This window comes from Meles meles, chromosome 6 (assembly GCF_922984935.1).
Source record: "Meles meles chromosome 6, mMelMel3.1 paternal haplotype, whole genome shotgun sequence".
Classification (NCBI taxonomy): domain Eukaryota; kingdom Metazoa; phylum Chordata; class Mammalia; order Carnivora; family Mustelidae; genus Meles; species Meles meles.
Window position 1 is genome coordinate 4,685,176 of NC_060071.1, and position 22,564 is coordinate 4,707,739.

Here is a 22,564-nt window from a genome sequence, read left to right on the forward strand (position 1 = left end):
TTTTGCATCTGTGTTCATTGGAGATAATAGCCCGAAGTTTTCTGTTTTTGTGGTGTTTTATCTGGTTTTGGTATCAGGGTAATGCTGGCCTCATAGCATGAATTTGGAAGTTGTCCTTCCTCTTCTATATTTTGAAATAGTTCCAGAAGAATAGGTATTACCTCCTCTTTAAATGTTTGGTAGAATTCTCCAGTGAAGTTGTCTAGGCCTGTACTTTGGGGAGTTTTTTTGATTCCTGATTTGATTCTTACTAGTAACTGGTCTGTTCACACTTTTTATTTCTTCCTGATTCAGTTTTGGAAGATTTTATATATTTAAGGATTTGTCCATTTCTTCTAGGTTGTCCAGTTTGTTGGTACATGGTTTTCCATAAGTTGCCTAATAAATCTTTATTTCTGTGGTATCAGGTATTTCTCCTTCTTTGTTTCTGATTTTATTTTATTTTTTCAGTGCTTTCTATTTTTTTCTGGATGAATCTGGATGAATTATCATTTTTTTTTTAAAGATTTTATCCATTTGTCAGAGAAAGAGGGTGCGTGCATGTGCACAAATAGAGGGGTAGATGGAGAAGCAGGCTCTGAGCTGAGCAAAGAGCCCCACACAGGACCTGATCCCAGGACCCTGGGACCATGACCCGAGCCGAAGGCAGACGATCAACTGACTGAGCCACCCAGGCGCCCCCAATTTTGTTTATCTTTTCCAAAAACTAGCTGTTGGTTTCATATTTTATTTTGTCTCTATTTCATTTATTTCTGCTCAAATTTTTATTATTTCCTTCCTTCTGCTAGCTTTGGTCTTTGCTCTTCTTTTTCTAGCTCCTGTAGGTATAAGTTTTCGTTGCGATACTTCTTGTCTTTTGAGGCAGGTCTCTACAGGCGTAAACTTATCCTAGAGTTGCTGTTGCTGTACGTCAAAGATTTTGGATCGTCGTGTTTTCAGTTTCATTTGCCTTCATGAATTTTTTGATTTCCTCTTGGACTTCATGGTTGTTTAGTATTATGTTGTTTATCCTCCATGTATTTGTGCTTTTTCCAGTTTTTCTTGTAATTGATTCTAGATACCATTGTGGTTGGGGAAAAAGTGTTTGATAGGATTTCAGTCTTCTTAAATTTACTGAGTTGTTTTGTGGCCTGATGTGATCTGTCTTAGAATGTTCTATGTGCACTTAAAGAATGTGTATTCCACTGTTTTCGGATAGAATGTTCTGTGAATATCTGTTAGGTTCTCTGATCAAATGTGTTATTTAAAGTATCTGTTTCCTTGTTGATTTTCTGTCTGGATGATTTATCCATGGATGGAAGTGGGATGTTTAAGTCCCCTACTACTGGGCGCCTGGGTGGCTCAGTCATTAAGCATCTGCCTTCAGCTCAGGTCATGACCCTGGGGTCTTGGGATCGAGCCCCACACCTGGCACTCCACTTGGCAAAGAGCCTGCTTCTCCGTCTTCCCCTGCCTGTTGCTCCCCCTGCTTGTGCGCGCTCTCTCTCTAATAAGTAAATAAGAAATCTTTAAAAAGTCCCGTACTATTACTATATTATTGTCAGTTTCTCCCTTTATGTCTGTTAATATTTATTTGCTTTATGTACTTGGGTGCCCCTATGTTGGGTGGATAGCTTTTTACAGTTACTGTCTTGGTGGGTGGATTCCTTTATCACTAAATAGTGCCCTTCTTTGTCTCTTGTTACACTCTTTGTTTTAAAATCTATTTTGTTGGATCAAAGTATGCTACCCTAGCTGTTTGCTTTTGTTTTACTTCCATGTGTATCGTATGTTTTTCCAGCCCTTTACTGTCAGTCTTTATGTGTCTTTAGGTCTGACACGAGTCTCTTATAGACAGCATATAGATGGGTCTTGTGGTTTTTTTTAAATCAGCTAAGTCACCCTATGTCTTTTTGTATTTATTTATTTATTTGAGGGTGTGAGCTGGTCAGGGGGTAGAAGGGCAGAGGGAGAGGGAAAGATAGATTCCCAAACAGACCCTGTGCTGAGCACAGAGCCTGGCACCGGCCCAGTCTCACAACCCTGAGATCGTGACCTGAGCTGAAGCCAAGAGTTGGGTGCTCAAGACACTGAGCCCCGCAGGCGCCCCTACCCTTTTGAATGGAGCATTTGTATTTAAAATAATTACTGGTGGGTGTGTATTTACTCCCATTTTGATATTTTGCTCATTGTTTTCTAGGTTTTGCTGTGGTTTTTCTCTTCCTTTGTCGTCTTTCTCTCTTTCCTTGTGGTTTGATGGCTTTCTTTAGTGTTAACACTTGGAGTCCTTTTTCTTTTTGTTGTGTGTGTCTATTAAAAGTTGTGTATGACGATATATAAACCACTAGGCTTATATATCACATCCTAAATATACAGCAGAATATATTAAGCTGATGGTTGCTTAAGTTAGAACACATTCTCAAAGCACTGAATTTTGCTTCCCACTCCACATCTTATTTAGGAGGTTGTATTTTACATCTTTTCAGTTTGTGTGTCTCTTGACTGATTTTTTTTTTTTTTTAGATATAACTGATTTTTTACTACTTTACTTTATAGGTTGCAATTAATCCACTACCTTTATTCTATATTTGCTTTTACTTGTGATTTTTTTCCCCCTTTAATAATTTTTTTTTCTAGTTATGGCCTTTTCTTTCCAAAGAATTCCCTTGAAGATTTCTTACCAGGCCAGGTTAGTGGTAATGAGCACCTTTGACTCTTGTTTGGCTAGGAGACTCTTTTCTTCAATTCTGAATGATAACCTTGCTGGGGAGAGTATTCTTGGTTGCAGGGTTTCCCCCCACCCTCCCCCTTCAGCACTGTGAATAATATCATGCCACTATCTTCTGGCCTGCACATTTTCTGCTGAAAAATCAGCCGATAGCCTTATGGGGTTTCCCTTGTGTGTAACTGTTTCTTTTCTCTGCTACTTTCAAAATTCTCCCCTTATTACTTTTAGCCATTTTAATTATGTGTCTTGGTGTGGACCTCTTTGGTATCTTGTTTGGGGCTCTCTCTTATTCCTGGACATGGATGTCGGTTTCCTTCCTTAGATTAAGGAATTTTTCAGCTATTATTTCTTGAAAAAAAAATTTCTGCCCCCATCTCTCTCTCCTTCTGGAATCCTTGAAATGCAAGTGTTATCACCCTTGATAGTGTCACTGAGTTCCCTTAACCTATTCTCATTTTTTATTCTTTTTTATTCTTTCTTCTCTTTGCTATTTAGCTTGGTTGCTTTCCATTACTCTGTTCTCCAGGTTGCTGATCTGTTCTTCTGTGTCCTCTAATTGGCTGTTGGTTCCCTCTAGTGTATTTTTAAATTTCAGTTATTAAATTCATCATCTTTGACTGGTTCTTAATATTTTCTCTTTGTTGAAGTTCTCACTGAGTTCATCCAGTCTTTTCTCAACATCACTGATTATCTTTATGAGCATTGAATTCTTTTTTTTTTTTTTTAAGATTTTATTTATTTATTTGACAGATAGAGATCACAAGTAGGGAGAGACGCAGGCATAGAGAGAGAGAGAGGAGGAGGAAGCAGGCTCCTCGCCAAGCAGAGAGCCCGATGCGGGGCTGGATCCCAGGACGCTGGGATCATGACCTGAGCGAAAGGCAGAGGCTTAACCCACTGAGCCACCCAGGCGCCCCATGAGCATTGAATTCTTTATCAAGCCTGTTACTTATCTCCATTTTAATTGGCTCTTTTGCTGTGATTTGTCTTGTTCGCTCATTTGGGACAAGTTCTTTGGCCTTCTCATTTTGTCTAACTCTCTAGGTCTCTTTCTGTGTATTAGGAAGGTCTCCTGGTCTTGAAAGTAGTGGCTTATGTAGAAAAGATCCTGGGCGGCCTTACAGTGTAATTGCGCTGGTGACCAGGTGCTCTGGGGTGTCTCCTGTGTGGGCTGCATGTGCCTTATTGCTCAGCCCAGCTGGCTCCGATGACTTGCTTTGCCTGCTGTGGGCGTGGTGTGCTGGGTTTGGTCCCTGTGCTGCTGAGAGACTCGAAGCTGCTGTGGGCTGGGTGGGTGGGGCAGCAGTCAGACTAGCTCCGTGTCATTAGCCTCTCTGCCTGGGTCGCAGGCACACCCAACAGCAGGGCTTGCTCCCAGTGCAGCCAGGGAAGAGGCTCGGCTGCTCGACTTGCGGGCACTCTGGCAGGGGGACATTATTTCCCCTCCTCCCTAGAGCAGGGGTCACCCAGAAGGTCTGGTTCCTGCCAGGGCTGCCTGCAGGGTTTGGCAGCTCAGGAGCTGCTTTGCAGGCGTGCCTGGCGAGGGGGGTGGGCTGGAGGGGGTGGGTTCCCAGGGGAACGTTGGATCGGGTACGCAGTGCTGACTAGATAGATGGAGAGTGCTCACGTCGACTCCCACAAGCATCTGGCTGTCTGAGCTGACGGAGGGGAAGGGAATGGTGCCCAACAGCTCTTTTGTTTCTGGAGAAATCTGAAGATCCCTGCCCCTCCAGCACACGGTCTTAATAAATCTGCCTCACATGTCCTGCCCAGGGGCTTCTCAAACTGCTGTTTCTGTCCTGGGTCTCAGCCAAGTTCTGTACTACGCTGGCTCTTTAAGGCAAGACGCAGTGTCCTGTTGCCGTCCAGCTCTCCTGGAGTTAAAGCCCTGTGGTTCTCAAAGCCAGAAGTCATGGGGACTCCTCTTCCCAGTGCCAGGGGTGGGGTCCGAGCCTCTTGCTTCTCTGTGCTTGTGGTGTCCTTTCCATGTGTAGTTAGTCTTACTGGGGGTTTGGTTCCCAGCGATGCCTCTGCCCGTCGCCTTGTAAGTGTGACCTCGTCTCTGCGATGAACCGTGGCAGGTCTGAAACTCAGGGTTTCGGAGTTAGTTGTTATACAGAGCCGTCACCTAGGTGTGTCTGCGCGACGCGGGAGCTCAGGATCCTCCTACATCATCTTCCCTAAATGGCCCACCCTGGTTTTTTGTTTACTTTTAAAGAATTTGCACATTTTTTCTGATACTGACCAGTCATCCCAACACTACTTATTGAATAAATTCATCTTTCCTCCAGTGATGGGAGGTCGCAGCTTGTATCACATACTAAACACGTGTGTGTTTTCGGACCCCCTTCTGGCTCCATTCAGTTCCATTTACTCGTCCAGAGTGGGGTCAGTGCGTCGCTGTTTATTAATGGCAGCTTTTTAATGTGTCTCTGTATCTTGTCCTAATCCTCTCTGTGCTGTTCGTATTCAGAATTTTCCCTGACTTTGCCTAACATACTGTATGAACATTAGAATGCGTTGAGTAGATTAAAAAGACTTTTTTTCAATGGTGAATCATGCTCCATTCAGAGAAGAGTTAAGGGAGAAAAACATGACCTCTTTGCAAAATGAACTCATCCTGAAAGGCGGGTGTGCCTTCTCGTTTCTTCGGATCTCTTGTATGTGTCAGGAGCACTATTTAAAATGCAAAAGGGACAATGGACATGCGAGGAGGAGCCTCCCGTCCAGCCATGTTCCCGAGCCACCAACGCCGTCTCCCACAGGGAGTCTCTGTTGTTTCCTGCATGTGCAGCCGAGATTTTAGGCTTATCCAACATTTAAACGATTCTAGTGTGCTCGTTCCCTCCCCCCCACTTTCTCCGCGCGTGCGCGCACGCACACACACACACACACACACACACAGAATTTGTGTTGCGCCTCCACCCACACTTAACACATCTTCATAATCTTTTCCTATAAGGAACACAAAGAACCTTCTCATTTCTATCTGCAAAGTCCCCACTGTGGGAACAAACGACCACATATTTACTTACTCTTCGTAAATGGTAGACATTTAAGCGATTCTAGCCTTGTACTCTTACATGCGGGGCTGCTTTAAATAAATCTGTGTATGTGCCATTTCTCGTGTGTGCGAGCGCATCTGAAGATGCGTCTGGAAGTGGAATTGCTAAGTCCCAGGACACACGGGTCTGTGGCTCGGAGATTTGACCAAGTTGCCCTCCATGGAGGTTGTACCAGTTTCCGCTCTTGTCTTGTGTGTCTGTGTCCACACAGCCTTGTGAACACATTGTGTCATCAAACTTTTTGTTCTTTACTAATCTTAAATGTGAAAAGTATCTCCAGTTGGTTCTAATTTGTATCAATGCCCATCAGGTTTAGCATAAACTTTTAAGAAACTCTTATACTGCTGTTTTTGATGAATTTCCTCTTCATGTTTCTATTTTTTTCTACTGGATTTTTTTCCTTATAGTAGAAGTCTCCAAAAACCAGTATTGTGGAAGCAAGCGTTCTGTAAAATAAATTACACACCTTTTCCCTTTCTTTTGAATTACTGTGGTTGGTATATATAACATTTTAACTTTCATAGTTGACTTCATTGTTTGCATAGGGCTTCCCTGTTTTACACACTACTTAGAAAGACTTTCTCTACTTAAATATATTCTCCTAGCCACCTAAATTAGAAAATATTTCAACATATTAAAAAGTAGAGTAACATATTTAAAAAAATACTCATCACCAGATTTAATAAATGTTCGTATTTTGTTGTCTGCTTTAGATATTTACTTTAAAAAACAAAATGAGGATAGTTCCCTTTGAAGGTCTCCCCAGTACACGTGCCTCCGCTGCCCCCAAGAACCACTTTCAAGAAGTTGGCTGGGGAGTGGCCTTCCTGATCAGATTCCTTAATTTTGAGAACAGAGAACCCCAACCCCCCAGCTAGTTGAAGCAGAAGGGACTTATCAATGGAAGGACTGAAGAAACAGAGTCTTGCTGAGTTTCCCAGAAAGTCTCCCTAAAGCCATGCTTCAGGGCTGGGCTGGGCTGGGCTGTGAGGCCAGGTCTGCCGCTGTGGCCCCAGAGCCTGACTGCCACGGCCACAGTCAGAACTCCACTGCGGCCGCTGGGCCAGAGTGCCATTCCTGACACGCAAAACGTAGGCCTCTGTGTGCTTCTCTCCCTTCTGACTCACTTCTAAACCCAGAATCTCGTGCAGTTGCGTCTGACCAGTGATCCTAAATTAGATACGGAAATGTAGGCGTGAGAGAGTTTGGCAGGAAAGCTTTTGGCTCTCTACCATGTGTGGACACCGAGACCTTAGCGTTGCACAAGCTAACTCAAGAGTATTTGTAAACGGCCCCGACATTGTAATGCTCCCACCATGGCTTTTTCCATGAACAACAGTGTATTGTCTTCAAAAAATTGAAGCGACTGGTTTCCTATTACAACGTAGCCTTTTCGTTCGTATTGATCTTAAGCTTTTTCCCAGTGGACATCTCTAGCTCTCCTTTATTCTTTTTACCGCTGTACACAGTACACGGATCCGTTACTTGTTCGTGTGTGATCACGGTACAGTTGGCTGGCTTAAAACATTTAGTATCTCGAGTTCTGTGGGTACGATCCAAGTGTGGATCTTTAACTGGGTTGTCGGGCTCAGGGTCTCTGCTGAGGCTGTCAGCAAGGTGTCTGCTGGGCTGTGGTCCCATCCGAAGACCCGACTGTGGCAGAATCTATTTCCAGCACACTTGTGTGGCTGCTGGCAGCATGCCTCCCTTCCATCGCGGCTGTGGGCTGGAGGGTACCCTCACCTCCTTCCTGTGTGGACTTCTCCATGGAGCAGCTCACAACAGAGTAGCCTCATCAGAGCAAGCAAGAAAGAACAAGAGAGTGTGCGTAAGATGGATGTCACTGTAATGGGTTGAAGTAATCACCAAAATTCAGATCCCCTAGAACCCTAGGATGTGGCCTTATTTGGAAATAGTCTTTTCATCTCAGGTTGTGAGATGAAATTTTTGAAATCAGAGTGGGCCCTCAATAACTGGTATCCTTCTGAGGAGAGGTCACACTGCTACACAGAGGCCACGTGAAGATGGAGGCAGAAATTGGAAGGAGGCATCTATGAGCCAAGGATTGCTGGCAATTACCAAGAGCTAGGAGAAAGGCCTGGGGTGGTTCCCCCCTTAGAACCTACATAAGGAACCACCTTGTCAACTGCTTGATTGCAGATTTCTGATGCCCAGAACTATGAGAAAACACCTTGCTGCTGTTTTAAGCTACCCATTTGTGATCACTTTTTAGGGCAGACCTAGGAAGTATTGTCTTTTGTTAGCCACGTCTTCGAAGTGGAACAACATCATTTTTGCTATACGTTATTGGTTAGAAGCAAACTACTAGGTCCGTCCCAAAGTTGTGGATCCCAAGAGGCAGGGACCATGAGGAGAAAGTGTCTACAACAATACAGCACGGTCTGGGTATGGAGTTGCGATCTCTTCATCCATTGTCCTACTAAGGACATTCAGATGGTTGCTGCTTTTTCACTGTGACAAAATCCGAGTGTGAAGATCCTTAAATATATCTTTTTGTGCACATTGGCAAATTTCTCTGGGATCTGGAAGTAAAATTGCTGAATTGAGAAATCTCAGTGGGTATTTCCAAATTGCTTTCCGTTGTGGTTCTTAACCTCCTACACAGAAGTTTGAAAGTTTGCATTTTCTCATCCCCTCATCAACACTTGACTTGGTATTGTCAGATGCTAAAAACTTGTTAATCTGAAGGCTCTAAAATACCTTGGTTTTTTGCCCTTATGGATTTCTAGGCATTATATTTTGCTTAGGAACTTGTTACTTCTGTAGGTTCCCTCTCAACCTGTGGTACCACCAGAGCCACAGATCTTTAGTGTGAGGTGGACGCTGCGTGCTTGTGTTTATTTCTTATTCACAGTTTATTTTTCCATTTATCTCTTACAGGTTGCATTAGTTACATTTTCTTTTTTAAAAAGATTTATTTGAGATCGTGTGAGAGAGCACGCAAGGCAGGGGGAGAGAGACTCTCAAGCAGACTCCGTGCTGAGCAGAGAGCCTGATACAGGGCTTGATCTCACGACCTGAGCCGAAACCGAGTCTGACGTTCAACCGACCGAGCCACCCAGATTTGCCCCGTTACATTTTATTTCTTCGCTTAGCTTTCCTTTTAGTAATTTTAAAATCCCATACTTTTATTCCTTTGATAATTTCCCTTAACTTCCAGGTAATCATATTGAAAGTCTGTAATAAACATCTCTTTGGTCCTCCGCAGCACTTAACTTAGCCTGCTGCATACCTGCCCCTCCTGGTTATACGTCACTTTTATTTCTGCCCCACTCGACGTACTTACTTAGCCTTGCCCAGATGTTTACCAGTTTGTTTACTGTTGCTTTCATAACCCAGCTCTTCTGGACTCGTTTGAGAGAAGTCTGTCGTTCAGCATTTCTTTCCGCGGGGTCTGTTTATGATGAGCTGCGCACGTGTCTAGAATGGCCTGTACTCCACCACCTCTCTCTCGAGCAGTAGTTTGGTTCGGTATGTGACTCTAGGCTGACAGTTTCCTTCCATACTTCGAAGAGGTTATTCCTAAGTCTTCTGGCCCTGGTGGCCGAGGAGCGACAGCAGTCTAACACTAGTTCCCTCGTAAGTGCTCTGTCTTTTCTCACGACTGTGAGGTTTTCTTCTTGGAGCTCCACACCGTGTTGGCAGATGGATTTTGTTTGTCCTACTTGGGGTTCAGGGCACCCTTTAAATCTGAGGAACTCTCGGGCTTTCTTTAGTTAAGTGCCTCTCCCACTGATCTCTAATTCAGATGTATTTTGAAGCATTACTTAACCTTCCATATTTTAATTTTGCTTTAATTTAAAACCTCTGTGCTGCGTGGGTTGTGACTTCAAGTCTTACAATGTGCCACTTCTCTCTTCAGTTGTGTCTGGCCTTCTCTTAAATCTGTGCAGAAGTTTTATTTGTTTTAATGACTATATTCTTTCTATCTAGAATGCCCATTAGGTTCGTTCTCAAAACTACCTATTTTTAAAACTACCTTGGTTTACCTTATGGTTTCTATTGCTGCTTTTCTCCCTTGAAACGCGTTAGCACACGCCTCTTAGTCTCTTTCAGGTCATGGTGGCGTTCGGGTGGTGTCGCAGGCACTGTTCTCTCTACTTCATGACGGTTGAGTTGCTCGTGGAAGTCATTCCCTTTTCTTTCCCGGCACCTAGGGGGAGGGGAGGAGAGGGCTTTCTCCCACCTCAGTCCCCAGTTATCAACCTAGGTCAAATGTCTTCACGTGGGAAAAGGGGTCTGTAAAGGGACTTCTGAGGCGCCAGCCCCGACAGCTTTGAATGGGAACCAAGTGGCGAGAAGTTTTCAACATATTCATCTGTCCTTTTGTGACCCTGGAAAAGTCATTTAACAATTGATCTTCTCGTAATATGAAGGTGTCTTATTTTTTTTTTTTAAAGATTTTTTTTTTTTTTTTTTTTTTTGACAGAGAGAGATCACAAGTAGGCAGAGAGGCAGGCAGAGAGAGAGGAGGAAGCAGGCTCCCCGCTGAGCAGAGAGCCCAATGCGGGACTCGATCCCAGGACCCTGAGATCATGACCTGAGCAGAAGGCAGCGGCTTAACCCACTGAGCCACCCAGGCGCCCCTGAAGGTGTCTTATTGTAAGTATAACCAGACTCCAAAGAAAAGGTGACACGTGATTTCTTAAAAACAAATAGTTTAATTATTCATTTTGGTCTGGGAAAAAATACAACTTTAAAACGAAACGACAAGCACTCTGACATCGTCATCCTGTGTCATTTTTTACGGTACTACGCGCACTCAATGTGAAGATACAGAACCTTTATAAATGTCTGGAATCAAAGACTCCCACTTCAGATGAAAACAGATTGGTATAAAATGTCAGTTCACTAAATACTCCATTTTTGCTCTTTCATAGGGAATATCTTGTAGAAACGTATTATAAAATAAGGTAGATTTATGGGAATTCAATTATAAAATTTTAGGGGAAAAGTGTTAGGTCTTAATTTCGCTGATTTTGGGGAGACACCTGCAAAGCCCATCAGATGAGCAGAGAGTCCCAGGGCTCTGCTTTCTGTACAGAGCAGCTGCTCTCCTCGAGGGCTTCAGACTCAGGCTCTCCCCAAGACCGCTTTTCCCGATGAGCATCCATCAGAAAAGAGTCTAACATACACAAATATTTCTGTAGTGCAGTAAAAAGGTGTCATTCTATAGTTTTAATTTGCATTATGAAAATAAGTCTGTACACCAAGTAATACATATTTAATGAATATGAATCACGTAAATTTAGTCATGGCGTTTAACGTTGGCTTTGGCTTTGAAGTATTTCAGAATTCATAGAAAATATTGAACTTCTAATAAAATAAATAAAACATTTTAATAACTGATATTAATCAACTTCAGAATTTCTTTGTACTTAATAATCAACTTCAAAATTTCTTCCGTGTTTTTCAGTCACTACTCAGTGAGCGCGGTCCCCTTCAGTAGTGTTCCCGAGCCGGCGGCTGCACCTTCTCGGCCGCAGGGAGGGCCTCGAGCTCCGAGCTCCTAGCGCCGGGCGCGGCTTGTAAGTGCTGGACACAGGTGGAGACGGGTTTGCCACAGGACATTCTCCATCACCGGCAGGAAATCCCTCCTCGTCCTTTGGAGAGGGTCCCCCTGAGCTCGCGGGGAGCAAAGTCCGCGCCGGCCGGCTCTCCCGGGACCGTCCAGAGAGCCCCTGCCGCAGGCCCCACGGGGCGGACCGGGTCGCACTTGGTGGCCGCCGCACTGCGTGGTGGCTACAGCAGGTCGCTGATGGCCCCGGGTGCTTTCGCGGGCTCTGCAGACCTGGCCCTGTTGGGCCTAATACTGCAAGGGCCCGGGCCTCCGGCTGCCTCAGGACTTCCGAAGGAGCCGAGGGCCCAAGCTCCGGGGCGCAGGCGGTGCTGCGCGCTATTCGGGGGGCGGCCGGAGGCTCCGCAGCTTCATCTCGTCCAGTCCTTTCCAGTATTTAAAGTTGTTGTCAAGATGCTGCATTAACTCAGGCAGGTCTACAAAGGCTGGAGAAAAGGACAGGGATGTGGCTCCTTCCCAGGCTCAGGGGACTTCGGGCTCAGGGGTGGCACTGTGCGGGGGGCAGGGGCAGGTGGGGCGCCTGGCTCAGCTCCGGGCCTCGGCCCAGCCGCTCCCCCGCACCCGGAGCTGACCGCTCAGTAGGGCCCCAGAGCGGGCGGAAGCTGCTGGAGCCTTTCATCAGCTCTGAGTGGGGGGGGGGCAGTGAGGAAGGCAGCGGAGCCCCCAACCCATGGCCCTGTCCGGCTCTCCGTCACCCCCCTTTGATCCCCCCACGCCCCCCACTTGGCACCTGCTGCTCTCACGCCATCTCCACCCGCCAGCACCCTGCCCTCGCGGGGCTGCAGCCCTGAGCAGGGGAGGGGCGGGAAGAGCACCCAGGCCTCCTGGGGCCTCGGGGAAGGCCAGGTTCTCCTCCGACCGCTTGAGAGTCTAAGCCCCACCCCATTCCAGGGCCAGCCGCTCTGTGGGCCCAGGCGCCTGTGGAGGGCGCCGGCCACGGGGCTCTTACCATCCCAAGCATCAAACATGTCCGTGATGAAGTAGTCGATGAAGGAGATCTGGGACTTGGGGATGCTGCAGGTGTTTCTGTCAAAAACCGGCATCACCACGGGTAAGTCCTGCCGCTTCTCCTCATCCGTCTGGAAAGCAGAAAACGCCCGAATTAGGAGACCCCAGTGTTGGGCTCCGCGCTCTCGGGAGCGGCCCCGGAGCTCAGGGCGAGCAGGGGTCCCGGAGTGGGAGCCCGCGGTCGGTAGATTCCCTGCCCAGCTCTCCTTCCCGACCCCGGGAAGCTCCTCGCCGAAGCGGCTCTGGGAGCCCAAGGCCCGTGCAGCAGGTGTACACGGTGGGGCGGGGGGGCCTCCCCGGCGGGGCTTCTGTGCAGCCCGGAGCCAGGCCCGCAGCGCTGGAAAAGCCGCCCTCGCAAAGAAGGATAGAGGGGCTGCTGCTCCCCTCAGGTCAGCTGTTTTATTTGAAAAAGTTCTGAAGCCCCCCGGGACCCCTGAGGTGAACAAACAACTCAGATAAGCACATTTGTGTGCGTCAGACTCTTCCAGACCGTCTTTAGGATTCCACAGAGGTTTGCCAAAAAATGAAAATAAACCTGCCTTTCCCCCCAGGATCTTAATTTTATCCTGAAGGAGACAAGGGAGCTCCTTTTCTTTTTTTTTTTTTAAATATTTTATTTATTTGACAGAAATCACAACTAGGCAGAGAGAGAGGAGGAAGCAGGCTCCCCGCGGAGCAGAGAGCCCAATGTGGGGCTCGATCCCAGGACCCTGGGATCATGACCTGAGCCGAAGACAGAGGCTTTAACCCACTGAGCCACCCAGGCGCCCCGGGAGCTCCTTTTCTAAACAAAGGTCTTGCTTTGACCACAGTGTCCTGGAGAAAACGGTGAGGGGATGTCCGCAGTGACAGGACAGCTTCCCAGAGCCCCTGCAGGTCCCCGGTCAGATGAGGGACAGGGGAAGCAAGGGGTAAGTAAGGTGGGCACCGGCTTGGCGGGCAGCCCAAAAGGAATGATGAGGGGGTGGTGACCGAAGGCGCTGGGGTCCCGGGGAGCCATCCGGAGGGGACATCCTCCTAGCTCTGGCACCAGATCATCCTTGCCGACCATCTGAGCAGCTCGCCAGGCTGGGGGTGCAGGTGGCCGGCGGCCCAGGGGAGGCGAGGAAGGAGAGCACCGGGGAGGGACATCGGGGGCACGGGAAGGGGCTTGGTCGGGCTGTGGCAGGGGCTGGGCTCGGGGGCAGGGCTGTTCGGGCAGGGGAGGGCAGGTGCCAGGTTCAGCAAGACCAAAGGAAAACTCTTCTCAGGCTGGGGAGCTGGTCCCCACCCCCTGCCACTCTGACCCTCACCTGGTCCCAGGCCCCGGCCTGCTCCCCAGAAGCGCTGCTCACTTTAGAACCACCATCTTATATCTGCTCAAAGAGCTAAAGGAAACCATGACAAAGGACGAAAGGAAATTAGGAAAATGATGTATGAGCCGCAAAAGAATAGCAACAAAGAGAAAGAAGTTATAAAACGCACCTAAAGAAATTCTGGAAGCTAAAAAATACAAAGATAGATTTGAAAAATTCACAGGAGAGATCCAACAGCAGCTGTGAGCCGGGGGAAGAGAGAGCGACAAGTCGGAAGACCGCGCACTTGGAGGTCTTGAGTCTGAGGAGGAGAAAGCAGAGAGACATGAAGAGAAGTGACGAGTCCGAGGGACTTACAGGACATTATCAAATGGACCGATACGTGCATTATCAGAGTCCGGCCAAGACAGACACAGCAGAGGCCATCAGAAGCGACAGCCCCGAACTGCCACCACGTGAGGGAAGGCCCACACCTGTGACACCAAGAAGCCAGACAACTCCAGATAAAAGCCCGAAGAACCTCATCGCTACACGTGACAGCCGAACTGTCAGCCAGAAACAAGAATCTTAACAGCAGCAAGAGAAAAATGACTTGTTACGAGAAATTCTCCGTAAGGTGCTGAGCCGACTTCTCAGGAGAAGCCTGGGATGCCTGTAGGCAGGGAAAGAAATGATGTGAAGCAGACAGCCCCGTCATCAGCTGAGAATCCTTTATCTGGCAAAGCTGTTCTTCAGGAACGAGGTGGAAACGCAGGCGCTCCCAGATCACAAGTGGAGAGGACGGATCAGTACCGGGTCCGGCTCACAGAAAACGCTGGAGAGAGTGATGGAGCCAGACGGCAACTCCGCGTCCTGTGAAGATCTAACGGCCTCCATTGAAGGTAAACACATAGGCAAATGCACAAACCTACAAAGCAATATTGCTATAATTTTGGTTTGTAATTCCACTATTTTTTCATTCTTTTAAAAAGATTTTACTTATTTATTAGAGTGTGAGAGGGAGAGAGCATGAGAGGGGAGAAGGTCAAAGGGAGAAGCGGACTCCCGGCTGAGCAGGGAGCCTGATGTGGGACTTGATCCCGGAACTCCAGGATCATGACCTGAGCCGAAGGCAGCTGCGCAACCGAACCACCCAGGTGCCCCCGGTTCCACTATTTTTCTACAGGATTTAAAAGACATGCATAAGAATCACCCCCATTAATGGATACATAATATAGCAATATATCAACCTATGACAGCAAAGTAGGGTGGGTGACAGATGTCCAAGAGTTCGTATGTATGACTGAAGTTGGTATCAATTTAAAATGAATTCTTCACTTTAAGATGTTGTATGTACTATGCTAACTGCAAACATCCAGAATCCTTACACGCAGAAGGAAGTGAGGAAAGCGCAGGTGTCACTACAAAAAAATCAAACACAAGGGCAGGCAGTAATAGGGAACAGGAAAGACCAAAAAAACAAAACAAAACCCCCAAAACACAAAGCTGTAAGACATCAAGAAAACAAATGGCAAAAGTCAGTCCTTCATCAGTAATTATTTTAAATGTAAGTGGTTTAAACTCCCCAATCAAAAGGCATAGCTGGCAGGATGGACAAAAACCCAACCCAACGATATTCTGTCTACCAAAGGCTTTCTATCAGAGAGCAAGACACAAGTAGGTTGAAAGGAGGCAAAAAGGTATTCCAAGAAAAAACCGATAGGGAGCTAAGGAGTTACGCTGCTATCAGACAAAATAGATTTTTAAGTCAAAAACAGAGGAAGATATTATGTATTGAAAAAACAGGTTAATTTACCAAGAAGATGCAACAATTGTAAGCCTATTCCACCAAACATCAGAATCCAAACTACAGGAAGAAAACACGGACGGAGCTGGAGGGAGAAACAGACACTCCTGCAATAATAGTTGAAGGCTTCGATACCACACTTTTGCTAAGGGATAAAACAGATCAATAAGGGATCGAAGACTCGAATAATACAAACCAATGGGACCTCCCATTAAGAGAACATTCATCTAGCAACACTTCGGATACGTAATTTTTCTCAAGCGTAAGTGGAACATTCTCCAAGATCAAATGTAGGTTCAGACACAAAACATGCCTTAATAAATATTTTAAAGATTAGAATAATCTTTATGAAGATTAATCTTAATACAGAGTACTTATTCTACTTGGAATGCAACTGGAAATCAATAGGAAGTAATCTGGAAAACTCACAAATATGTGGGAATCAAACACTCTTAACCAAGGGGCCAAAGAAGAAATCACAAGGAAAATGATAAAATACCTTGAGGCCGATGGAAATGAAAACACAACATCTAGAAAGTTATGGGATGAGATAAAAGTAGGGCTGACAGGGAAATTTATGGCTATAAGTACCTACATTAAAAAGAAAACTCTCAATTCAACAACCTAATTTTATACCTTACTTTAAAAAGAATACAGTAAACTCAAAGCCCACAGAAGTAAAGAAATCACAGGCTAGAGCAGAATAGAAAAACAGAGAAAATCAAAACCAAAAGCCATTGAAAAAGAAATCTTTACTAGATAGATGAAGGGCAAAAAGGTTCAAATTACTAAAATCTGAAGTAGAAGTGGGACAAAAATAACAAGGGGAAAAAGGGGGACGTAACTACCCATTTCACAGAAATAAAAGGACTGTAAGGGGATACTGTGTGAACAGTTGTACTGCAACAAAATGGATAACGTAGATGAAATCAACATTCTTTGAAACCTACAACGTACTAAGACTCAATTATGAAGGAATGAGAAGCTGAGTAGACCTATAACTAGTAAGGATGTTCAGCCCATTAATGAGAAACCTCCCAACAAAGAAAAACCCCGAACCAGATAGCTTCACTGGTGAATTAATTCACTGGTGAATTAACACCAATCCTCCTTAAACTCTTCCAAAAAAACTGAAGAGGACATTTCCTAATTCAACTGAGAAGGAGAGCATCACCAATACCAAAGCTTGGCCAAGATCCAGCAAGAAAACCACAGACCAATATCTGATAGAAAAATCCTCAACAAAATAGCAAACAGAATCCAGCAGCACATGAAGGGATCATACGCCAGGACTAAATGCGGCAGAGTCCGGTAATGCAAGGATGGCTCAGCATCTAAGATCAGCTGAGGTGATACACCACATTAGAACAGTGAAGGAAACAAAACACGTGATCACTGAAAATGTTAAATCTTATGTGTGTTTTACCACACACACACACCCCCCCTCTGCTAAACTGCTTCCAAGGAGGTTGTAGCATTTGTACACCTGTTACTGATGATGAATCCCAGGTGCCCCACATCCTCAGGAACTCGGTGTTGCCAGTCTCTGAAACTTCTGGACACTCTAGTGGGTGTAGTGGTTTCCCCTGTGGTTCCAGCATCTGCTTCCCTGATGACTACTGATGTTCAGCACTTCTCATACGCTTCTTGAATGTTCGTACATCTCCTTTTGTGATGTGTCTGTTAAAATACTTGGCCATTTTAAATGAGGTGATTTGTCTTTTTATTAATGAGCGGGTCATTTTTCATACATCCTGACTTAGCTGTTGGCCGCGACTTGTGGGTATTTTCCTACAGGGGCTTGCTGTGTGCAGATGAGCACAATTCCGGAATTTTGATTCTCACTTTCCAAATTTTCTTTTTATGGTGGTGGTTTTCTGTAACTACAAAATATGTGTCCATTTCTAAATGACCAAATTAGGATATCCTCCTGTGTTTTTCTTCAAAAGCTTTACGGTTTGAGCTTTTATATTTAGATCCACAATCCACTGTGAAACAATATTCCTCTGGTATGAGGTAGAAGTTGCGGTTCTTTTGTTGGGTAGAAATATCTAAGTATTCGAATACCACTTGCTGAAAACTATTTTCCTTTCCGCGCTGATTCTATGGATGTGGTCTACTTCTGAGACCTCTGTATTCTCCTCCATCCATGTACCTGACCTCCTTATGCGAGCACCACACCGGCACGATTATTTTAAGTTCTAAAGACAAATAGTGTGAATTTTCCAACTTTTTTCAAGTTTGCTTTGCTTTTTCAAGGTCCTTCACCTTTCCATATAAATTCTGGAATCCATCTGTCAATTTCTACAAAAAACCTAAACAACCCAGAATTCCCAGCCGCACCCCCCCCCCCAACAACAAAACAACCCCACTGGGATTTTGACTGTAACTGCACTGATGTACACATCAATTCGGAGAAAACTATACCTTAACAACAGTGAGCCTTGGAAGTCTGGAGACCTGGTACACCTCTGCAGATGTTCAAGTGTTTCTTTAACCTGTCAGCAGTATTTTGTGGTTTTCAGTGTAAAGGACTTATTAATTTGTTCCTGGATTTTTTTTTACTGCTATGTAAGTAGGATTAGGTTTTTCGTTTAATTTTCCAGTTGGTTTTCGCTAGTTCGGAAATACTATGTATTTTTGTATCTTAGGACCTTCTGTCTTAGGGCCTTGCTAAATAAAATCCTTGTGAATGCTATCATTTTGCACACTCCTTAGAGCTTTCCATATAAAAAACCATGTCATCTGCAAAGACAAAAAAAAATTATCTTCTTTATACTTTTTTTCTCTTGCTTTATTGCAATGGCTAGGACAGCCAATTCAAGGTTCAACAGCAGTGGTACCCTTCCCTTGTTTCCAGTCTTGAGAATGCATTCAATATTTTACCATTAAATATAATGTCAGCCCTAAGTTTTTGTAGATGTCCCTTTTAAAGTAAGTTCCCTTCTATTCCTGGTTTGCTAAGTGTGTTTTTGATGAATGAATGTTGAATTTCATCAAATGGTTTTTCTGTAGCTACTGAAATAATTGTGTTTTTTTTTCTTTTCCTTTAATTGGGGATGGGGATTATAATTCTTGATTTTTCAGAAAAATCATTGGCAGAAAAATCATTTTTGGGGAAATGCATTTTTGGGGAAAAAAACCTCTAATTTATGATGAGTTATATCTTCTTTATATACTATTCAGTTAAGTATCTCTGCATCTATGTTCATGAAGACAAGAGACTGTAATTTGCTCCGGTATTGTCTTTATCACATTTCGATATCAGAATGATAATGGCTTCATAAAATGAGTTGGGGAGTGTTTCTCCCCCCCCCTTTTTTTTTAATAGGTGCCACACCCAGTGTGGGTGGGACTTGAACTCATGACTCTGAGGCTCCAGAGTTGCATGCTCTACTGAGTGAGACAGCCAGGTACCCTCCCTGCCCCTGCCTCTATCTTTTGATACAATTTCATAAGACTGGTGTTATTTCTTCCTTAAATGTTTGATAGAATTCCTCAGTGAAACCATTTGGGCCTAGAATTTGCTTTGTGGGAAAATCTTTCACAGTAAATTTTGATAAATAATTTAATACAGGACTTCTCAGGTGGTTGTTTTGTTGATTTGGGTAAACTGTAGTTTTTAAGGCATTTAAATTGTCAAATTTGTTGGTACCTTACAAAAATTATACTTCTAATATCTGTAAGATTTATTATGACAATACCTCTTTCATTACTAATATTGGTAATTAGTGTTCTTTTTTCTTGATAATTCTAGTTCGATAAATTGGAAAATTTTATTAATCTTCTCAGTCAACTTTTGGCTGTGTTAATTTGTTTTCTCCATTTTCTCATTTTTTGCTCTTAAATATTATTTGTTTCCTATATGTTTTGTCTTTTTCTACTTTCTTAAAGTGAAATCTAAGTCATTAACTTTAGGGTTTTTCTTCTCTATTTTCATTTTATTTTTGTCATCATTTTAAGGGTACTCCTTAATCCTCAACCCCTATTTCCCCCACCCGCCTCCGCTTTGCTAACCGTCAGTCTGTTCTCTATAGTCAAGTGTCTGTTTCTTGGTTTGTCTCTCACTCTTTTTCCCCTCTGCTCATTCGTTTCTTAAATTCCACATACGAGTGAGATCATATGGTATCTGTCTTTATCTGACCGGCTTATTCTACTCAGCACTATACTATCTAGCTCTTTCCATACTGTGGCAAATGGTAAGATTTCATTTTCTACGGCTGAGTAATGTTCCACCGTGTACACCACATCTTCTTTATCCAGCCGGCTGTCGACGGACACCTGGCCTGCTTCCATCGTTGGGCTACCGTAGAGAATGCTGCTACAAACACAGAGGTGCAAGTATCCTTTTAAATCAGCGTTTTTGTGTTTTAAGGGTAATATCCAGTAGCGCAACTCCTGGATTGGGAAGAAGTTCCGTTCTTCATTTTTTTGCAGGCCCTCGGACTATTCTCCGCAGAGCCCGCACCAGTCCGCACGTGCACCCACAGTGCACGAGGCACCCTTGTCCTTCACTCCCTCACCGACGTTTGTGGTTTCTTGTGTTCTGATTTTAGCCATTCTGACACACGTGACGTGGTCACTCATCGTAGGTTTGACCTGCATTTCCCTGGTCATGTGTAATGTTGACCATCTTCTCCTGTGCCCTGGCTGTGTCCGTATGTCATTGTTGGAGAAATGTCTTTTCACATCTTCTGGCCATTTTCAAACTGCATCATTTGATTTTTGGGGTATTGAGTTGTATCAGATTTTTATGTATTTTGGATACTAACCTTTTGTCAGATATGTCATTTGCAAATATCTTTTCCCATTCTGTAGGTTGCCTTTTAGTTTTATTGTTTACTGTGTAGAAACACTTTATTTTAATGCCTCAGGAGACACATCTAGGAAAATATTTCTATGGATGATGTCAGATTACTGCATGTGCTCTCTTCCAGGATTTTTATGGTTTCAGGTCTCACATTTAGGCCTCTAATTCATTTTGAGTTTCATTTTTTGTGTGTGGTGAAGGAAAGTGGTCCAGTTTCGTTGTTTTGCTTGTGGCTGTACAATTTTTCCAACACCTTTTGTTAAAGAGACTTTGTCCCATTGTATCTTCAGTCCTCCTTGGAAGAGTCAGTGACTTCTGGGTTTTCTGCTCTCTTCCATTGATCTGTGTGTCCTTTCTACTGCAATGCCATTCTGTTTCAATTACCACCGCTTTGTACTAGAACTTGAAATTGGGAACCGTGACGCCTCCAGTTCTTTCTCCTTCAAGACGGCTTTGGCTAGTCAGGATCTTTTGTGGGGCCATACGAATTTTAGGGCTGGTGGTTCTGGTTCTGTGAAAAGTGCTGTTGGTATTTGGGTGGGGATTGCCTTAAATCTGTAGATTGCTTTGGGTAGTACAGACATTTTAACAATATTTGTTCTAAATCATGAGCGTGGAGTGTCTTTCCATTTCTTTGTGTCATCTTGAGTTTCTTTCCCCAGTGCTGTGTAGTTTCCAGAGCACAGGTCTTCCACCTCTTCGGTTAAATTTATTCCTAGGTATTGTTTTTAGTGCATTTGTAAATGGGATTGTTTTGTTATCCGACCCAGGGATTATTAAGAAGTGTGTCGTTCAGTTTACAAATATTTGGCGTTGACCTAGATACCTTATTATTACTGAATTCCGATCTCTGCTCCGGCTACAGAATATTTTCTGTATGATTTCAGGTCTTTTAAATTTACTGAATAATTTCTGTGTCCCCAGCACATGATGTGCTTAGTAGATGTTCTGCCACTTAGGGTGTAGTGAACATTTAACTCCGGTAAGGTGACGGCTAGTAGATTATCTGTTATCTGATAGTGGATTATCTGTCCTTACGGTATTTCCATCTGGACATCCCACCAGTTACTGAAAGGGGGTGTTAAAATATCCACCCAGTTTGGCTTCATTCTTTAGGTGTGTTATCAAGTGCACGCACGTTTATGATTACTGTGTTCTACAGAACTGACCCTTTATTGTTCTGAAGGGCCCAGTTTCTCTCTCGTAACATTTTCTGTCTTGAGGTTTGAGATCAATGTAGCCACTCCAGTCTTTCTATATTTACAACTTGCGTGATAAATCTCTCTCCACACATTTCTGTCTTTGCATGTATCTGTTCCTTGTATTTTGTGTCTTTTGTGGACTACACATAGTTGGTTTAAAAAAAATCCAGTCTGATGATCTCTTAATTAGCGTTTAGTCCAACTAACATTTAATGTAAGTCTTGATGTGATTAGCGGTAGAGCTCCCATTTTACCCTTTTCCCCTTGTTTGCTCCTGTTTCTCCTTTTTGCCACTTATCTATTTTAATATATCTCAGCGTTCCATTATAATGTCTAACTTTTAAACAACACAAGCTGCTCTATGGATTACCCTATCTATCTGTGACTTCTCGGTCTGCTGAGCTAATTCTTACGACTAGCACTTCATGTAAGGTGTTAAAACTCGCACTCATGTGTTTTCCTTTTGCCCCATCCTTTATACACACTCTACAACGCAATCTTCCGACTTTTGCTTGAAATAGTCCTATGTATTTAGAGAAATTAAGAGAAAAAAATACCTTGTAGTTACCTGGATATTTATAATTTTATGAAGTGTTTCTTTTTCTTTCTTATTTAAGGGGCTTGAACTCATGACCCTGAGATCAAGAGTCAGACACTCAACTGACTGAGCCGCCCATGCACCCAAGGTGTTCCCTTTTTTAACGGCGCTATAACTGATATACGTGATTCCATCCTTGTCCATACGGTGAAATGCTCAGCACAGTAAGTCCATATCCTCCACACGTGCAGAATCTTTCTTGTGATAACAACTGTGAAGACCTAATCTCTCAGCAGCTTCAAATATACCACAGCGTTAACTCTGGCGGCCACACTGTACACTGTAGCCTCCTGACCTGCTGATTTTACAGCTGGAAGCTTGTACCTTTTGACTCCTTCCATCCATTTCACACACCCCCGCCCCAGCAACGAGTTATCTGTTGTATCTATGAGCTTTGTTTTTAAGATTCCAGATGTGAGATCATAGTACTTGTCTTTCTCTGATTTATTTTCACTTATGATAATTCCCTCAAGGTCTATCCATGTTATCACAGA

The 22,564-nt window shown here is 44.2% G+C and overlaps 1 protein-coding gene across 2 annotated transcripts in view; it reads right to left on the reverse strand.

Annotated features, from left to right (window-relative positions):
- Window positions 1-10,434: 10,434 nt before the first annotated feature.
- The window catches only part of PDE8A (phosphodiesterase 8A), a 144,914-nt gene continuing 132,784 nt past the window's right edge, over window positions 10,435-22,564 (reverse strand). For both annotated transcript variants that reach the window (XM_046008121.1, XM_046008120.1), the window contains 2 exons: window positions 12,321-12,450; window positions 10,435-11,796 (listed from right to left, as the gene is read on the reverse strand). In XM_046008121.1, the coding sequence (XP_045864077.1) occupies window positions 11,690-11,796; window positions 12,321-12,450 (237 nt within the window). In that variant the 3' untranslated portion in view covers window positions 10,435-11,689. The remainder of the gene's footprint in view (window positions 11,797-12,320; window positions 12,451-22,564) is intronic.